The sequence below is a fragment of the Nothobranchius furzeri genome, chromosome 15 (genome assembly GCF_043380555.1).
Source record: "Nothobranchius furzeri strain GRZ-AD chromosome 15, NfurGRZ-RIMD1, whole genome shotgun sequence".
NCBI lineage: Eukaryota > Metazoa > Chordata > Actinopteri > Cyprinodontiformes > Nothobranchiidae > Nothobranchius > Nothobranchius furzeri.
In genome coordinates, this window is record NC_091755.1 from 48119868 (window position 1) to 48139022 (window position 19155).

The following is a 19155-nucleotide window of genomic DNA, read 5'->3' on the forward strand; positions in this document are numbered from 1 at the left end:
CTAAAAACATGCAAACGTGAAAGGTGTTCGGGTTAAACTGCACAAAACGGTTTTCAATCCAGAGTTTAATTTGAACCGAGACAACTGGCACAGTTACTGGTTCTGTGAGTCACAATCACAGCACTTTATTTCATAAATGCTCAGGTGAAAAAGGAAAACGTAAAACAAATGCACAGAGGACACACTGAATACAAGCCTTATCATTTCTGGGAAAAAAACCAACAAAAAGTTGTGTTGTTAAAGGACGCCGGTAAGCTGGTGACTAATCCGTCTCATGGATCTAGAAAACATCGAGCTGAAATGATGAGGTCAGAAAACAAGTGCAGTCAAAGCTGAGGACCAATAGTTGTAAAAAGTAGACGAGTTGCTGTTGAGTCAGTGGGGAAAAAACAAGGTGTCGATGTCATTTACACACAGAAATTATAAAAGTTAAGTTAAATTAGTCAATAATAAAGAAAAAATATTTTATATATATTTATATATAGATATTTGGCAAAACAAGAGAAAAGTATTTGTCAAAATTAAACAGCACAAAGCAACACCTACTGCTAAGCATACCAATGGGGAACATATGAAGCTACCTTACATCCAGGTAATAGGAACTATTTAGGGTACATGTACATCAACATCTGTCCAAACGTGTTTAAAAGACTGTACAAATTTACACTACCAAGCTTAATATTTCTAAATGGAAAATGGAATATCGGGTCAGTTTAAAAGGGCTTACGTCAATATTTTAGGCTCATTGACCAGCCCGGGGGCTCAATCAATGCTAATGACCCTTTATCACCGTGTAATAAAGAATATAGAAGGCAGAAATCATTTTGCCCCTTTGTGTCGGGTCTTTGCACCTCCCTGACGCGTTTAGCTGCTCGCCGAGTCCTGCTCTTGAATCGTTTAATGGCTTGTTTTGACTTGCCCCCCCCCCCCAGTTTAATGTTTCTTCAGTAAATGAGGCAGACTTACTGGTGTGAAGAACATCCCAAATGCCTTATTTTTGACTGTCATCAGTCAGACTTGCTGTTTTCCCAGCTGGCCCCCGTCCCTCCCACTTCTTGCGGATGACGGAACAAACTTGGGAATGATGATGGGTAGAGAGTCCCTTCCTTTAGCAGCTGGAATTCCTGAGCCGTCTGTGGCTCTAAAGCCATTTTCTACAGGTTCTTCGTCATCATCATCATCGTCATCATCATCATCATCGTCGTCGTCGTCATCATCGTCAGACATGTCATCCAGATCTGAAGGTATCTTCATGTCCGTTCTTGGGTTCAGGTTTTCCTCGGCTTCAGGAGGCTGCTGGTTGCCATAGAGATGGACCTCTTTCACTGGCTCCTTGTTAACCATCTGCTGCTCTTCCTCATCACTGTCAGAGTTGATGGCGATGGGCTCAGAAAGGTCCAGAGGCGTTTTCTGTGCTAAGGTGCTGCTGATTGTCCTGGTTTGATCTCCGCTGACACTGATGGTGTTTGGAGCAGACAGCGTTCCTCTGGTGCCTTCCACAATCCCAGATATCTTGACCTGCTGTAGACTTGGTCCACCATTAGCAGCCAAAAGGTCCCTGTGTCTTTGAAGAGCCTGCTCCGATACTCCCAGTCGATTCTGTGATGTCCGGCTTTTGCCGTGCCTGCACTCGTACACTCCGTCAGTGACCAAAGCCAGGCCATGGTTCAGTTTGCTGAGCTCATGCATACTGAATCCCAACAGCACGCTAGCGCGCTGGGTTTCACATTCCTCTACGCATCTTCTCCGTGTGGAGACAAAGTGGTTGGAGATGTCAGACTTCCACAGCCAGAGACTGGATGCCAGCTTCTCCACTTCTCGTTGTCTCGGATATGGAGCTTGATTAAAATACTGTGTCAGAAAAGCCTTCCTGGACTCGTACGACTGGTTTTCCTGGCCTTTGGGGTCAAGGGCCAGTACCACTGGTTCATCTGGATTTTCTTCAAACGTGGAGGAACCGTTCATGTCCCGTGGATGGGCCCTTTCACCTGGAGGTCTTCTTCGCTTTGGTGCACTGGTGTCAGAGCTATCACCACTGGGCCGTTTCAGGACACTGCTCTGAGGCTGGCTGACCCGTGAAGAAGGAGCTGCCCGGGTGTCCTGTCCATTCTGAGACTTCCCAACACCCCGACAGTGTACCAAGTGCAGAGTTATGGTGGAGGCGGTCATGTTACTTGTGTAAACCCCCAAGCAGTGAATACACTTGTAGGTCAGTTTCTTTTCCACAGGGTGGACTGTCTGAATGACCTGGTGCCTCTCCTTCAGATGATGAGCCAGCGAGTCTGAGATAGGACCTTTGAGGATGGAGAAACAAAGAGGACATAGTGTTTTCCCTACATCTCTCTTGTAGGGCACCGAGGCTTGTGGAGGACTTTTGACTGGAGTACTTTCATGGAGCCCAGAAGGCGTTTTGGGTGGCTGCTGAGGTATCAACCGCTTGCCTGACATTAAAGACGCAGACAGTGCCGATGACACAGAGGTGGTGCTGTTCTGAGCGTGAAATGCCACAGACTCCTCAGGGGCGTCTTTCATGTTGTACGTAGTGACAATCAACTGGACATTTTTGGGATTGCCCTGCTGCAGGGTGAGGTCAAAGGTCAAGGGAGAGTCTGTGCGAGGGCCAACCTTCTCGTCTGGGTGCGACAAACGCATGTGGGCCACCATCTTCTCAACGTCATTGAAAGTCGCCCGGCAATACGAGCAGGAGAGGCCGTGGATCAACATGTGGTTCAACAGAGTGTCACTGGGGAGATAGCGGTTGCAGTAGAGACATTTGCTGGTGAAGTTATGAATCTTCATGATGTAGTTGGCCACAGCAGGCACCTTCTCTGCTTTGTGCTCTTTCTCAAAATGAGAACTGTAAACATTTTCGGGGAAGAGCTCGTTGCAAATAGTGCAGATTTTCCACTTCTGAGTGTAGGATGTGCCGAGGACAGACGAGCCGCCTTTCTTAGCGGTGACCGAGGCTACGGTGGTGGCAGCAGCTTGAACGCGTGAGCCTAGAGGGTTGGATTTGAGAGAGGAAGAAGCACCAGCGATAAGCGGGCTTCGCAGGTTACCAACAGAAACGAGCTGCTTTGCTGCGTGTGACTGCTGTGGCACAGATACCTGGGCGTTCCCAGGCAGAGAAGCCCTTACCTGGTGGTTAACCAGAGAGAATGGCTGAGTAACTCCCGGCTTTAATCCGATTGCCTCGTGTTTTATTCCAGACAGAAGGCTATGAGCATTAAAGACCGTTTTTGATCCAACAATAGCTCGACCCAGCTGATGTGAGACAGGAGACCTTGTAGTGGCCATTACTGCACCTTTCGGGCCCATTCCAATGATGGTCTTGTCTCCTTGAGCTTTGGGAGGGAACATGATAATTGGTTTAGCTCGAGGGACAATCACACTGGTGTGCCCAATCATTGCAGTGACCTGGTAGCCAATCCTCTCGTGGTCCTCGATGACGTGCTGAACGAGCGCCTCGTAAGTCCGAGGAACAAAGAGACACTTCTTGCAGTGAATCTGGTTACTGAAAACATTGTTTGTATTATTAGTACTCTCAGAGTTTCCTGCCACGCCACCATTCTGGACATTTGTTTTCTCGCCTGGTTTGACGATATAGGGATGAGCTACTTGCTGAAAGTGTTCCCGGTAGATATGCTTTCGCACTACATTGTACATAGGGTCCCTGTAGGTGCACTTTTTGCAGTAATACACCGCCTGTTCCACTCCATCTCCGGTTCTCTTCAGCAAACCGTCCTTCATCGTGACGCCGCCAGCCCCTGCCGCCATACCAGCGGGGCCCTGCCGCACAGCGCTATTGGGCATGTGGAAAAGTTTGATGTGCATTTCCAGAGTCTTCTTGTTGCCATTGAAAGTGCAGTAAGGGCAATTGAGCAGAATATTGTTCTCAAAGTCCTCGCTGTGTACATTGCGGAAGTGGCTCTTGTAAGCTGAGAAATATTTGGATGAAAAGAGGCAGCCGGAGCAGCAGAAAGGCTTTGATCTGTAGTCCTGGGGACAGAACAGACGGACACGAAAACATTCGATTAGACTTTCCACTAAAAGACTCAAAAACATCAGCGTTCATCTGCATGTGTCCCACACCTGGACTTTGGTATGCGACGGCTCCCACATGCACACATCTTGCCAGCTTGTGTGCTTAATGTACACCTCAGGGGGGGTAAAAGCTTTGTAATCCTGCAAATAAAAAGATAAACACAGGCCCAAGATGAAACAAGGTTAAAATCACTTAAAAAGAGCAAGTCACCCCCAAATCAACATTTCTTTTCCTGATAAACTACATAAATGTGTGTCTAATCGTGCTGCAGACACGTGTCGTCAATAGTTTTGTACTTTAGTGCATTTTAGTTAAAATTGTAATTTTCTGCCTAAAACTGTCAGTGTTGCATCGTTGTCAGGTAAAAACTCTGCACTGCATTTGAATTTAAATCTGCCATTGTTATTGGCTAAGAGGTACCCTATAACGTTAGCTGGTACCATATGATGTCACAATGTTGTTGTGAGCCTGTGTGTGTGCATTTGTTAGCTGCTCCGCCCTCTCGGTCTGCTAGGCAACAGCATTTGTTGCATTTTTTCAAACAGAAAGTGGGAGTGGAGTTAAGGTTGGTTTATGCTTGACGGGTCCGCGAGGTTCGCACAGCTCCGTGCGGAAAAGTTGCGTCATTTTAACAAACACGCCCCTCCACCGCGCCTCCGCACGGACCAAACTTTCTGCACCGCGCACCTAGGAAATTTTCTAACCAAGCGGATGGTCGAACACGGAAAAACATGGCGGACTGGCAAGAACTAGTATGGCAGAGGTTCGTAAATACAGACATTTGTATGATTCAGCTCTCAGAGATCACCGGGATCAACATGTTGTTAATAATTCTTGGAGAGAAATGCTCGCACTGTCGGAAAAGACGAGAACGCTGTAAAAAATGCTGGAGTGCCATGTTGTAAACAACAGTAATTTCTACTTCTACTATGGTGTAGTGTTGGATGCATGCCGTAGAGCTCCACGCTGCCCACTACAGTTTGGGAGAATATTGGCTCACCGCAGAGACAAGCCGCATGATCCATAAACGCTGCAAGTTGTGAAGCGCGTTCCATCCGCGAGCCGCATCACCGGGCGGAAAGTAAATGCGTCAAGCATGAACTAAGCTTAATACTCTGGTAGAGGGTGACTTGCTCTTTAAAAACATTATTTGCAAAGTCAAGTCAGTTGCAGCTAAGAAAATGTTGACTTTACACGATAATGGAGAAATTCATGTTGTCAAATGTTCTTTAAAGCAAGAATGAAGATCAGCCACAGAAAACAATCAGGGCAGAAAAAGCCAGTTTCTTCTACAACACAGGGAAATCTAGCATTCATAGCCCCGCCCACTGCAGAGTGCACTTTGGCTAGTAGAAGCTAACCATTAGCAACTCCACAACATGGCGGAACACGATTGGGCCCCTGTTATTAGTGGAGATAAAACATCAATGCTGATGTTTTACAGTATTGAGATTTTTAACAGGCAGCGGAAAAGTCGTGCTGCTGTTTGCCCGCCACAGGCGAGGTGTTCGCACATCAAGAATATTAATGAGAAAGACTTGAAATTGTGAAGTTTTCCACCCGTGTTCCTCCGACAAACTCACACCCGCTGAAACAGAAGCACCGGAGCTTATTTAAAAACAGAAGCATTCGGTCACACTAGAGACCGCTGCAGATTTTATGTTTCAGGTAAACATGGATGTAAATATGGATGTGTGACCACGCATTTGCTGCAGTCACCCTGCAGTACCAGGGAACCTTTCCATCAAACAGAGTAGAAAAGCCCCTTATGGTCCCTCAGTTGGGAACCTTTCGGTGTCGATAATCTCTCATGCAGTGAAATTTTAAGCCTAAAAGGTGAAATTACTGCCATGTAAAATTCTAAAAGGCAAACAAAGCCATGCTCGGTCATTAAAGTGATGTCAGTGATGTTCTTAGGATTGGGGAAAGAACCCAGAGGACAACAGTAGGACAGCAAAGGGTGGCGTACTGGCGTCACAATTATTAAAGCCCAAACCGAGAGCTCACCTCAACGTGATCTCTGCAGAACTCCAGGCCGATGTCTCCCAGGACCTTCTTGACATTTTTCCTTGCTTTTCGTAGACTGGTCAGGTTATTGACAGGGAGCTGGAACATTCTGCCTGCCTGAATAGAGAAACATACGGTGCACCATCAGCGGGGGCACTTCAACACGGGGGTTTGAAAGTAGAGTTTGCTCACAAGTACCATTTCTGTACTTGACTACATTTGTTGTAGCTGAAAGGAAAACTGTCTGAACAAAAGGTCTTTCAGACCCACAACCAGCTACTCAGCTGAGCTTGCTTTTAGCATTCAGATTCAGAAAGGTTTGTTTTGAAAAAATAACCCATAATTATAAACTCATCATTTTCACCTTAGTGACAAGGGTCGCTTTAGCAGAAAAGGCCTTTTCACACGAGATTACCAAAGACGATCTTCACCTTTTGATCTTTTGGTCACAAGGACACTTTGGTAAAAAAAACTTTGATTAAATAGAAGCGTTGCTTTGTGAAAACAGAAAAACCACAGCTTATTAATGCCGCTCTGAACTCTCAGCATCCCATAACTGCTGCTGGTCCACTATTTTCTGCTGACCCGTGTGTGGCCTTACACGCCACCGTCACTACAATGAAAAACAATCAGTATTGATAAATGCCAAACCAGTGGTGTCAGCAGCTTTATCCATCATTTCCAACCAGTTGAAAACAAAACACGGGCTTTCCCCTGACCAAGCTTTTGCACCGTGCCCCACATCCTACCTGGACGGCACACTTCTCCATCTCCACCACCGGACCTCTCTAGCCGAGACATGTGCACTTAGAAACAGCGTTTGCCCAACAGATTTAGATTTCATTTGGATAAAAAAATCTAATAATGCCAACAACTTCACAGACTGACTAGAGGGAGCAGAGACATTCTCAAAAGTACAACATGTTCAGTAGGGCTGCACAAATATCGAAAAATTATCGTCATCGGAATAACAGGACGTGCGATAGGCCCATCGCAAAGCACGTCAAAAATGGCGATAAATGTTTGGTTCAACATTTCCATCCGTGTCATACATCACCTTTTTGTAAACCAGCTCTGTTTTTTTACGCTGAATTATTATTTGACCAATCAAATGGAGCCCTTCTGATATGCGGCCAATCAGATAGGTCCGTTTACGTAATACGCCCACCCCCTACGTAGACCTTAGGATGGAAAGCAACACCCGAACTGAGTTAGAGGCGCCGTTCCCTTGTTCGTCATGCTGGCTCAGATTAACAAACGCACTTTGTGCTGAGGTTTCTGGAATCAGCGCTGCTTTCAAACGTGAACGTGAGTTCGCTCGGTGTCGTTAAGCAGCTGATAATAACCGGGCTGACTCCGACACGTGCCGGTGAACCAACCCACCTTCACGTCGCTAGTGTTCCACCGGGTGGTGATGTTAGCCCCAGGCTCCGGTTAGCTTCCAGCTAAAAGGCTACAGCACTCTCCTCCCAGTCCCACCCTGCTAAAGAGGGCCTGGAAAAGTTCCCCCACACATCAAAGTGATTTTTCATTTATGAGCTTTTATAACCTTGTTAATCAGGATAGTTGATTTGCTGCTGCACATAAACTGTCAGTCAGAAGCTCTGCTAGCCGGTTATCTTAGAGGAGCTAGCTCAGTTTGTTAGCTTGTTATCAGAATCATAGTTGCAGTTTCATCATCAGGGCTGCTTTTAGCTTAAAGCACACGTAAAGACCACCCGCAACAGCTACCAGGTAGTGCCAGTGTATAGGGCACTGGCGCTACACTTCACTGCTTTTTAAGATCTAGGTAAACTTGTTCAATTTGGGGTTAAAAACAAACGTTTTCAAATATTTTCCATGTAGATTCTTGCCAGTTCCTCTTCTGAAAGGTAGACAATTGTTTTTCTCTTTCCCTCAGAAAATCTTAATATTCTCCTAGTTTGGCCCAGCACAGTTCACTTCCCAATTACAGCAACAGCCTTATATCATAACCACATAAGTGGAGAAAATGCTCAGTAGCAATGAGAGAATTTGCTGTTGCATTTAAGTGATGTTAACTATTATTTAACATTTAAACTTATTTTCTAATATCTTTATTTATTCCAAAAACCCTGGTAAGGAACGTTTTTCTGTATTTGGAGCATCAGAAAAAGTTTTATAGTGGAGGTGATGTTTTAAAGTCACTGAGAAACTGCATGCATGCAGTTTGTTGTTTTGCTGCTAATACAGTAGCTGGTGCAGCTGCTAATACAGTAGCGGGTGCAGCTGCTAATACAGTAGCGGGTGCAGCTGCTAATACAGTAGCGGGTGCAGCTGCTTATACAGTAGCGGGTGCAGCTGCTTATACAGTAGCGGGTGCAGCTGCTAATACAGTAGCGGGTGCAGCTGCTAATACAGTAGCGGGTGCAGCTGCTTATACAGTAGCGGGTGCAGCTGCTAATACAGTAGCAGGTGCAGCTGCTAATACAGTAGCGGGTGCAGCTGCTAATACAGTAGCTGGTGCAGCTGCTAATACAGTAGCGGGTGCAGCTGCTAATACAGTAGCGGGTGCAGCTGCTAATACAGTAGCTGGTGCAGCTGCTAATACAGTAGCGGGTGCAGCTGCTAATACAGTAGCGGGTGCAGCTGCTAATACAGTAGCGGGTGCAGCTGCTAATACAGTAGCTGGTGCAGCTGCTAATACAGTAGCGGGTGCAGCTGCTAATACAGTAGCGGGTGCAGCTGCTAATACAGTAGCGGGTGCAGCTGCTAATACAGTAGCGGGTGCAGCTGCTAATACAGTAGCGGGTGCAGCTGCTAATACAGTAGCGGGTGCAGCTGCTAATACAGTAGCAGCTGCAGCTGCTAATACAGTAGCAGGTGCAGCTGCTAATACAGTAGCGGGTGCAGCTGCTAATACAGTAGCGGGTGCAGCTGCTAATACAGCAGCAGGTGCAGCTGCATAGTTTTGCAATAAAAATGTTATGTTGTAATGGAATTCATGCATTAGTTTTTGTTTGCTTTGAACCCAGAGCAGACGTCACACGCCAGACGACATCAGCACTGCATACTTTAGTATTTGTTCATTTATCGTGAGTAATATCGATATCGCAATATTAAGCACGGTTATCGAATATCGCAGGTTTTCCTAATATCGTGCAGCCCTAATGTAAAGTATTTGTTGTACATTAAATCTCAACCGTGATGACTGACTTTTGTTCCTACTAAGAGAAAAAAAAATTGGTACGGACCAGAAAGTTCAAGTCCAACAACAGCTGATCCAATCAATGGAATCAACGTCTTTTATGAGTTCTGCTGGAACAGGCCAACAGCCAAACAAACCATTTTAAATGAAACTTTGTTGGGGCTCACAATGACCCAAGAGCCCTGATAAATGACCAGCCACACCCCCTTAATGAAGCCCTACAACAGGAAGACCAAGCAGAGCACTGATTGGTCAGTTGACCTTGATGTCTCAATGATGCTACATCATATGGATAATTCTATAAGCATTCAGGGGTAGTCTGGATAACCCCAGTCCACCCTAGAACGTTACGCCTGGATGTCTTCCTCACGTTCAACAAGGATGTTAGCAGTAGTTCGGGCTAGTGTTGTTGTGTGGTTAGCATTCTAACTACCAACATTTGTAAACTGCTGACGTTGAGGTGGGTTGGGACATGCAAGTTTCAGTTGGTTTGTCTATGACTATTGATCGTTACATAAAAAGCAGGTCGGAGACGGCACAGACTTTAGGAATGGTGCATCCGATCCCCCTAGCTCCCAATGTTCAACAAGATCAACTCTAGGATGCTTTAACATCTGTATAAATGAGATTGTTAAATTTGCCAGACTCAGCTAAATGTTTTAGTTCTATTGCTCAAGAAACAAGCTCTGTTCAAATCAAAGCTTCATGCAGGAAGGTCAAAGGTCACTGGTACACTAGGACAACAATCTACATTTCCAACAATTCCTGTTAACATCTCAGCTCGTTACCCCTTGAGGAATCTGAGGAAATGAGATATAGATGCTTTTGTGGGTCCATCACCTGCCTGGCTGACCCACCTGCATCCTAAAAGTCAACGACCCACCTCTCCCCTACCTGCCTTTCTCCTGCTTCCCTCCCTTTCTTGTAGATGGTGCAGCAGAGGACTCCCATTATGTAAGCCTCCCTACGTTCTGCCTGGCCCCTTTTCTCCCAGCCTTGCAACACCATCACAGAATGGCGCCTCCTATTGAGTAAGCAGCAGCCCCTACAATATGTCTGCAGCAGAGGGGGAGGGGAGTGGAGGAGAGAGTGATGTTGGAAGGGAGAGGAAGAGGAGGGAGAGAAGGAGTGAGAGAAAGAAATCATGGGGGGGGGAGTGTGCATGGAGGAAGAGAAGGGGGAGTGAGCGGGTAAGTGTAGAAGGAGTGCAAGGGGAGAGATGGGGGGGGGGGGGTGAGCCAGGGAGGTAAGGGGAGGGGGGGGGAGGCAGGGAGGTCAGGCACACAGAGAGGAGAGGGGAAGGGAGGACTGGGAGGCTGGAGGGACAGAAAATGGAAGAGGGTGAGAGAAAGAGAGGGCGATGCAGAGCAGGGGAGGGGAGAATAGATAGCCAGGGAGAGGCTGAGTAGGAGGGAAAGGAGGGAGAGAAGGAAGAGGACTGGGAGGAAATGCAGGAAGAGGCTGCTCTGCTGTGGCGATGGCTGCTGGCAGAGAACATGTTTCCCATTCTGCAGTGGTGCTAAAGAGAAAGAAAAGAGGCCTTGAAATCTTTAAATGCTGCCGAATAATCCAACAGGATGTGATAACCAATGTTCTCAACCCTCATGTTTACCATTCCTCCACGTTTACTAAGAGGTCACACTTCTTGTGACATCCATGTTCGCTTTAATAGAAGAATAATAGTCTTAAATGCCTCTGATGAGGTTTCACCACACGGCTCAACACCTGTAAACGGTATTAAAGGTGACAGGATGTCTGAGGGTGACCATGGCAGCACTGCTCCCCTTTAGAGGCACACACCTGAACTCACCTGTCTAATCACAGACAACCAGGACTCCCTCATAAACACTTCCTCACAATCGGGTTCAAAACCAAACTGTTTACACTAATGTGGTCACTCTCCTACAATCCCATAATAACCACAGGACAGATCGGTCGCTGTAGCAACGAACAGAACAAACTGTGGACCATCCGTGGTGTTCGTGATGAGTTAAATATCCAAGACAGCTGACAGAATCCAGATAGTTAAAAGCAAAAAGCTGCTGCAACTGACAAAGGAGGGATGGTGGTGCCGCGCTGAGCTAACATGCTAAGCTAACACCCAACAACATGGGTTGAAACGAAAGCTGTCGCATTTTCTCTTGGTTCTTCAATAACATCACGATGCGTTTAATTTAAGAATGAAACTTGTTTACCACCCCGACACACTAACACTAGCCACCACCACCCATCCCGTCCCGCAGGTAGGCAGCGGCAAGCGGCCACCATCTGTGGACTCTCCCCGGCATTAGGACATCCAGGTTTACCTGCTTTTACATCCAGTGCTCCCGTCTGAATTAAATGTGTCACCTCAGGATGACCGAGGTCGAGTATTCACGCTCCCGCTTGCACGGATATGTCGGTAATTCCCTCCCAGGTGCTTTGTGGGGGAGAAGTCACCCGGGCCGTCGGTCTACCTTCCCAGCCCGACAGCCCCTCAGCGACGAGGGCTATCCGCTTTCCCGTGGTCGGAGAACGGAAAGAGAGAGCTTCGGCGGGCGATTAAAACCTCCGTTTCCTGGAGCGGTGAAGGTAGACACATGTCAACTACCGACGTACTTTACACTCTGGTGAATTAATTAATTCAACTCTGATCGTAATTCTCTAACAGCGGGTTCCTTTTTACCCGTTCTCTCCCGACAGACAATACACATCCAGCCAACCAGCTGCCCTATCCAAAATGGCGCAAATCAAAGAAGCGGAAGTGACATATTCCTCATTAGCATAAATAATAAGACCAGGTCCTCGCTCTCATGATTGGTTTGCCAATCAGTTCGAACATTTAGGCAAACATCTGCTTAAAATAATAAATGCCTCCGTTGTCTTAAAGTTTGTGGACGGTATTGATTTCCTGTCTCTCTCTGCGGGGGTAAACAACCAGGCGCAGCAGTTACGTTTACGGTCCGGTAGCGGGCGTCCTGGTAGCTCCTCCCCTGCGGAGGCTCGGATGTGCACAGTGCCTCAGCACGCAGCTGGAGGCCGGGCCAACACTAGGTGGCGCTGTGATACCTCCATCCATTCAGCCGGGACTACTTTCCTGTAAGGTGGGACCGGACTCTGCATTTCTAGTTATTATAAAACCTCTTATTTGATGGTTACTGATGAACTTTTTCTTCTAAAATGTTTTAATACAAGTGTCTAGGGTTTGTTTCCAATTAAATGAAAAATACAGACATCTTCTCACACAAAAACCCAGATTATGTTCTAAACTACAGCTTTTAGCATGTTTCCTTTAATAGCAGACGTGGATTCCCAAAGATCTTAGATCCTTTAAGTGTTTCTTCCTGGATAATCCAGACATGTCCGTGATATTTTTGGGTATTTGATGTATGCCGACATTAAAAGTCTTACAAGTATATAAATGGAGTCAATTTCTAATTTTTGGATATGGCAGGTGTGATCAGTCTCAGGTTTCTGTTTCTTAAGTCAAGAGTTCATTTAAATTCGCATACAATTTCCATTGGATCAATTAAAAATAAACAAACAAGAGTCTACAATTAAAACGTGTTTATTTTTATGCATTTGCAAACTGTAATAATAAAGAATTCCAGAAACATTCTGCGATGGGATTGACAAGACTTGGGAATCACCATTTCTTCAGCATTCTGAAAACTACAGAAAAGAACATCTTCCACAGTTTTAACTGCTAACACCTTCCTTCTCCTGTGTTGTCCTGTCACCGTATGATTACAGAAAGTGGTGAACGTCTCTCTCTTGTTTTTAATTTGGTGAAACTTCTGTTTTAAAGACAAACTTGTGGAACGAGGAAAAAAAAAAGCTCCCAGAAGCTCTGAACATCGCTGATCACGTCGTGGCGAAGAGTGTGAGCAGTCCTCTCACAAATGACACGATCTCATTCCCTCCCAGTTTTGACTCTCCATAAACCCGATCCACAAAGGAAATAGGAACCTGCGAACGACGAGGAGAAAATAAACCTTAGTTTAATTTCAGCGGAAACGTTGAGAAGAACTCATACAAAGTACAAATATTCAAAGAACCCAACAGCGTGGTAGGTCAACACCTCTCCAATTGTGTAGTTGAGCTGTCTGGCTCGGACGATCATCTCCATCTGGAACACGTAACCTTTAGACACACACCGCTCCACCAGACTCTCCAGCACATTTTTCTTGTATAACCTTCCAAAAGCGTAGGGAAAAAAGCACAAAAGTGAGGAAACGGTTCAGTTTTCTAGTCAATGACGATTCAAACCTCTTGCATCAGTTACCTGAAGCTGCCCGTGAGGTCCGAAGCGCCGGGTCTCAACAAAACCTGAGTCAAAAAGTTAGCACCTCGACTAAGACACAGGAGAGAAAAACAAATCTCGTTTTCATCGAGCGTAGGAGAGCGGACACTGGTGACCAAGTTCTGCTCACTGGCCGTTACCTGATGAGTTTCCTGCGCAGGTCCCAGCCGTAGACACCTCCATTGCCCTGATAGCGAGTACCAGACACAAGGTCATAACCACCTTCCTTCTGCTTTCTGTGAATGAAATACGATACTTTACCTAAAACATGCTAGAATAATCCGACTCGTCACACATGGATGAAAGTTACCCTGATAATCAGAAATGTTGCGAGTCTTTATAAACGCACCAACTCATAACATAAAAAACAATTATACTTACTCAATAAATTCAGGAATAAACTTGGGCTGAAATAAAATAAAGACGAATAAAATACACAGCAGTGCAACAAAATAAATAAATAAATAAATACTCAATTGGACTTTACTAGCCATTTGTGTTTTTCCAGACAAGATACTCAAAAGATGTCTTGTTTCTAAGATATTTTATACATCAAATACACTCGTGCATCGACTCACGTGATGGGAAAGATCTGCATCCATGATGATGATGAAGTTCCCAGTGGCATGCTTCATGCCATGGATGTAGGCTGTGCCTTTAAAACATGAAGGGATGATTACATCCACTGGTAATGTTTATAAAGGAAATGCAATAATTTTACCAACTTACCAAGGCCTAATTTTTTCTCCCTTGGTCGCAGAACCTGAAAAATTAGAAGGATTTAACAATTAATGACTGTTGATTATCACTGTAAAGTTTTGTGATAAAAAAAACAAACAAATTACTTTTTAATTATTTTACACAGTATATGTGGTGCAACTTTAATGTGAATTTATCTTGTTCATGCTGAGAGATCAGTCTTAACTTACTATTTTGTCCTTTCCGTAAATTTTCTGCAACTGCTCTGCAACCTCCAGTGTCCCATCTGGGCTTCCGTCATCAATGATAATAATCTCATAGTCATATCCACTGTGAGAAATAAGCATTACTATCATGCCGACAGAGATTACTGTAAATCAATCTTTAGACATATAAAAAACTATTTCACTTAAAATGACAAAAATTATTTTTCATTTATCAATTTATTAATTCATTTATTAAAAACATTAAATATTATTTCACAAACGTTTTAGGAATGTAATCACAAGAGATGAATCCGTTCAAGTTACCTTTTAAAGACGCAATTAACTGTTACACACACATATACATATATATACACATACATATATATGTAATATATATACACATACATATACATATATATATATATATGCATATATGCATATATATATACATGCATGCATGCATGTATATATATATATATATATATATATATATATATATATATATATATATATATATATATGTGTGTGTGTGTGTGTGTACAATTATTCTTTATATTTATTTCAGGATAAGTAAATCCAGGTCTTAGTTTTCACCTACATTTATAATGAAAGAAAAAATACTGGAAATCGTCGGTTTCTGCAGCATTATAAAACGAATAAAAACTCAGAACAAAATTTAAAATGCGTCTTAGAAGGCAACTACTAAATTAACAGTATAATCCAGATTTAATGTGTCTCTACTACCAAATCAGCGTCGATGACACAAGTGACAACTCATCGCTAGCAGACGCTAACAAGAGTTATCATTAGCCACGCATCTTTGCACGCTTAAAAAAACTCACCCTTCTCCGAAATATTTCAACAAAAGCCACACTATCAGAGGCAGGTTTTCTCTTTCGTTGTACGTGGGTAATAATACAGAGTATTTGTCCCGGCTCTCTCGCTTTGGTTGCGAAGATTTTCGACTAGCCATAGCAGACGCGAAAGCTCAAAATACTATAAGCTAGTTGAGAAGTTAAAAGAAGTGCTGTACAATTTCCTGTTGTCGTATTTCAAAATAAAGGTCAGTTTGAATTTCGTCCTGTCGGAAGACCCCCCCACCACCACCACCACCCACACACACACAACTTACATTGTCATTCTAGTTTTGCAAAAAGTAAGCAACTGTACTTGGCTCAGTGGTAATACTACATTTCAATATTTATATAATATATATATTTTAATAATGTCTAAATCAAGTAACTAGTTAACCAGAGGAATACTTGGGCTGTACAAATAAATTATTATAGATCAATGAAAAAGTGTTTTTCACTCATGTACTTGAACACTTTCTGGGTATGTGGAAGGACAGTATTCTTCGGGATTACGTTTGTCATAAAATGCGAACGTTTACGCTGAAATTAGTCTTGAACATCGCCTTGGCTTATTTGAACTTCCTGTTGTACTTTCCAAAATAAACACACCTAGAAACCAATTCCTCCATCATGGTTCCGACAACAGTTTTCAGCGCGGTCACTTACCTTGAAAACGTCTTTAAATAAATAAATAAACCATAAGAAATACACAGAAAAATGTAAACAACACAATAAATATAGTGATGTTCCAAAAGACTAACACACAACGAATTCATAAACATTTTATTTAAAAATACACAAAAACATTGGAGATAACGTGACATTTTTACTCTCAACACATATGCCAACACCAAGAAACCACAAAATTGTAAACAGAAATAACTACTTGGAATACATAGTAGATAGTATATAACAATAAAATGGATATGCCAAATAATAAATATAAACTATACAAAACAAAATTCTCACAGTATCATTTATACCATGGAATAAAAAGAACATTTTACACCATGGAATACACTTATTCTTTATCTTTGAGGCAGTTTAGGTTAAAATGCAAATAAAATTCATAAAAGACACAAAAGGCTTGACTTTTTCCTTAATACAGTGCATAAACATAACAAAGTATACATACACGATTTCAGTGCTAGATTGTTAAACAATAAGGTACTTTACTGATCCCTCTGGGAACAGCATTTTTGTTTTGATCAATACCAAAAGCTGTACTTAATACAAAAACATTTCTGGACTTAAAATCCTGTCTTTGGAGTTTTAAAACAAAAAGTACACAAACCAAGATTCCCCTTATGGTTGAACAGTTTTTAAGGTAAAGTTTCGGCATCATCCAAGGGTTAGTTCAAGATGATGAAGGTCTCCAGTGGTCACTTTTGCAGATGTAATCTCTGTTTAGTTCTGCTCTAAAGGACCACCAGTGTCTCATGGTGTCACTGCTGCCTGCTTGTTTTCTCCAGGGCTGGTGGCCATAATGTGGATCTTCTGGATAAGAACAGTACACACACGCGTGCGTGCATGCATGAAAACATTTACCAATACTAGAACTCAAGACTCTCCATATGGGAGAGGATTAGAGTCACTGAAAAGAAAAAAAGTCTTAGCATTCTGACTTTTTTCTCTAAAATCTGAATTTGATTAATAAAAAGACATAATTGTGAGATGAAAGTCACTTGGTTTGACTTACATCTTTTAAACTATTTAAATCAAACATCTTTATTTAATTTTTGATTAATGATTGGTCAAATTAAACGTCACTTAATTGTCAGAACTCTTAGAAAAGTCCGTTATGAGAAATAAGTCGTAATTCTCGCTCCCTCTTTTTTTCCTCTTCCATACTGTTCAGGTAAAAAGGAGAAAAATGACTTTCAAGCTCATAAACCAAAACCTGGCATCAGAAAAAGCCCCAAAACACCAAAAAGTAGATTCTTTCTTTGTCAGCTGAAGATCATCTGTGAATTTAAGGCTAAAACAACTGACTGTGTTTGTGATGTTTTACACAATAAGGCAAAAAGTGACCGACCTTCATCAGTGGTTTCTAACAGAGACGCTTAAGAGCCTTACAGAGAAGCATCATCACTTGCTGCTCTGGTTTGAAAGAACCACAGAACAGCTTCAGATCTAGCATGAATGACACAACATGACCAGTGTAATTTTCTCAGTCAAATCCTGACATGACTGGCACTCCAACATTATTTTTTACATCCATTAGGTCCTGTCTTACTGGGATTTCACTCAAGACCTCATTCTTCCTGGCCGTGTGTCATTAAAGGCTGCTTTCAGCAGCTAACCTGTTTACTGAGGAACGCTTTGACATCCACCACTGCTGTCACACACCCCCGGCGGTCCAATCTCGCCAGTTTGGCCCGAAAATCCAGGGATTCCTGGAGGTCCTGGATTTCCGTCATCTCCTTTAGACCCCGGGACACCCAACTTGGATTCCCCTGGAAGACCTGCAGACACGCATGGTGCACTAAAACTAGCCAAACATCTGATACTTTATTGGACGTCGGTGTGTTAAAGGGACTTTACGGACTTTTGAATTTTTATGCTCGTGATTGCCCCCTCAGGCCAAAAGCGTAACGGCAGCTTCAATAGTAGGCTCGTGCACGAGGCGCGCATGCTGTACGTGCACACTCCGTAACGAAAATAACAGCTGAGACAGTCCTGTGTGTGTGTGTGGCCCGGAGGACAGAGAACAGGAGAACGTGCAGCTAATTAATAAAATAATTTGGTTCTGTACCTTTCTCTTCAGCACAGCCGACAAAGATTTATGATGGGTCAGTCCTCCTGCATGCTCAGATCATTCCCTTCCCTTGCTTGAAAAATTGCTCCAAAATGAAAGTTGAACCGACATCTTTTTTATCTGTGAATTCAATGCCGTTCGGCGAGTCTCAAAAATTTGGGCATTTAAGAAACTCTAAATGAACTATGTCCACACCCAGAATCAAACCCGGGTCTTCCACATGAGAGTCAGACATCTTACAAGGTGAGCTACACTCTAGTAACATTCACAGTATCTGTAACATTTATATCCTTGATGACAGCTGAAACAACGTTCAAAGAACGGTTCGGAGTGAAAATGGCTATTTTGTTGCTAATTAGCAGGAAATATCTAGAAGAAAGTTCTACAGAAAGTAGCTAAGGGTCCTCAGAAATGTAGCTAGCTTTGTCACTAGGCGTTAGGAACAGCGACAAAGTGGCACTGCCTCTCTCTCTGCTGCTAAAGCTACGGATAGCAAATGCTACGGGCGATGCCTGAGCGTGAACGCGCATGAAGCAGCCTGCTCGACCCGAGCATCTCTCTTTTTCTGTGATTTTACAGAAAAACAGGCAATTACAGTAAAAATGCCAGGGCTCATTCTACAGGACCAGGGCATTGCAGGAGAATGTGTGAAGAAGACATTTATTATCTCTATACATGTTTTGGCTGTCAAACTTCCATAATGTCCCTTTAAATGAAACACATAGAGGTACCTGCAAATCCTTTGATCCCTGATGGTCCCTGGACATTGTTCCCAGGATCACCTTTCTCTCCCAGAGTACCCCTCCGTCCTGCAGAAACAGGAAGAACAAATAAACTTTCTCCATTCAGACACATCACATGTATAGTTTTCCTTTTGGCTAAAGGGGGCGCAACAGGTCAAGTTTTACTTCTACAACGCCTCACAATGGCAACGGCGGTTGCCCCAAAGCGCTGCGCGCAGAGCAGGTCCTGTCTAACGCGAGAGAGTCAGACGGCCAGACGTACACGCAGGCGTCGCCGCCATCTTTACTGCTTCAGGGACGCTTATTTTATGTCCACAGAGGAAAACAGGTCTGGAAAAAGTCCTGCGACATGAGATTAGAAGGACCTCTTGAACTTACAAAAACATTGTTTTCAA

The 19155-nt window shown here is 43.7% G+C and overlaps 3 protein-coding genes across 6 annotated transcripts in view; all 3 read right to left on the minus strand.

Moving 5' to 3' along the window:
* Positions 1 to 876: 876 nt before the first annotated feature.
* adnpb (activity-dependent neuroprotector homeobox b) lies at positions 877 to 11731 on the minus strand. 2 transcript variants are annotated; one of them, XM_015968747.3, is made up of 4 exons: positions 11525 to 11731; positions 6053 to 6169; positions 4093 to 4185; positions 877 to 3999 (listed from the first exon to the last, which is right to left on the minus strand). In XM_015968747.3, the coding sequence occupies exons 2-4, from the start codon at positions 6158 to 6160 to the stop codon at positions 1012 to 1014; spliced, it is 3189 nt and encodes a 1062-aa protein (XP_015824233.3). In that variant the 5' UTR covers positions 6161 to 6169; positions 11525 to 11731; the 3' UTR covers positions 877 to 1011. The 2 variants fall into 2 exon arrangements, with proteins under 2 accessions (XP_015824233.3, XP_015824234.3); XM_015968748.3 differs by lacking the exon at positions 11525 to 11731 and adding an exon at positions 6417 to 6547.
* A 1018-nt stretch (positions 11732 to 12749) lies between these two features.
* Positions 12750 to 15496, minus strand: dpm1 (dolichyl-phosphate mannosyltransferase subunit 1, catalytic). The gene is made up of 9 exons (XM_015968761.3): positions 15248 to 15496; positions 14430 to 14529; positions 14230 to 14263; positions 14079 to 14155; positions 13882 to 13907; positions 13641 to 13736; positions 13483 to 13551; positions 13279 to 13393; positions 12750 to 13166 (listed from the first exon to the last, which is right to left on the minus strand). Exons 1-9 carry the CDS (start codon positions 15376 to 15378, stop codon positions 13062 to 13064), a joined length of 753 nt encoding a protein of 250 aa, XP_015824247.3. The 5' UTR covers positions 15379 to 15496; the 3' UTR covers positions 12750 to 13061.
* A 1837-nt stretch (positions 15497 to 17333) lies between these two features.
* The window catches only part of LOC107391432 (collagen alpha-1(XX) chain), a 47567-nt gene continuing 45745 nt past the window's right edge, over positions 17334 to 19155 (minus strand). For all 3 annotated transcript variants that reach the window (XM_015968746.3, XM_015968743.3, XM_054746206.2), the window contains 2 exons: positions 18749 to 18826; positions 17334 to 17724 (listed from right to left, as the gene is read on the minus strand). In XM_015968746.3, coding sequence (XP_015824232.3) covers positions 17567 to 17724; positions 18749 to 18826 — 236 coding nt within the window. In that variant the 3' untranslated portion in view covers positions 17334 to 17566. The remainder of the gene's footprint in view (positions 17725 to 18748; positions 18827 to 19155) is intronic.

Excerpts from the sequence above, each read along its gene's own strand:
- adnpb (XM_015968747.3), bottom strand. The coding sequence starts at position 6,160 with ATGTTCCAGCTCCCTGTCAATAACCTGACCAGTCTACGAAAAGCAAGG. Across the intron at positions 4,186-6,052 it reads TCTGCAGAGATCACGTTGAG|GATTACAAAGCTTTTACCCC; the intron begins GTGAGCTCTCGG and ends TTTTATTTGCAG. Across the intron at positions 4,000-4,092 it reads CGTCGCATACCAAAGTCCAG|GACTACAGATCAAAGCCTTT; the intron begins GTGTGGGACACA and ends TTCTGTCCCCAG.
- dpm1 (XM_015968761.3), bottom strand. The coding sequence starts at position 15,378 with ATGGCTAGTCGAAAATCTTCGCAACCAAAGCGAGAGAGCCGGGACAAA. Across the intron at positions 14,156-14,229 it reads GGAGAAAAAATTAGGCCTTG|GCACAGCCTACATCCATGGC; the intron begins GTAAGTTGGTAA and ends CATGTTTTAAAG. Across the intron at positions 13,552-13,640 it reads CTGCGCAGGAAACTCATCAG|TCGAGGTGCTAACTTTTTGA; the intron begins GTAACGGCCAGT and ends CCTGTGTCTTAG.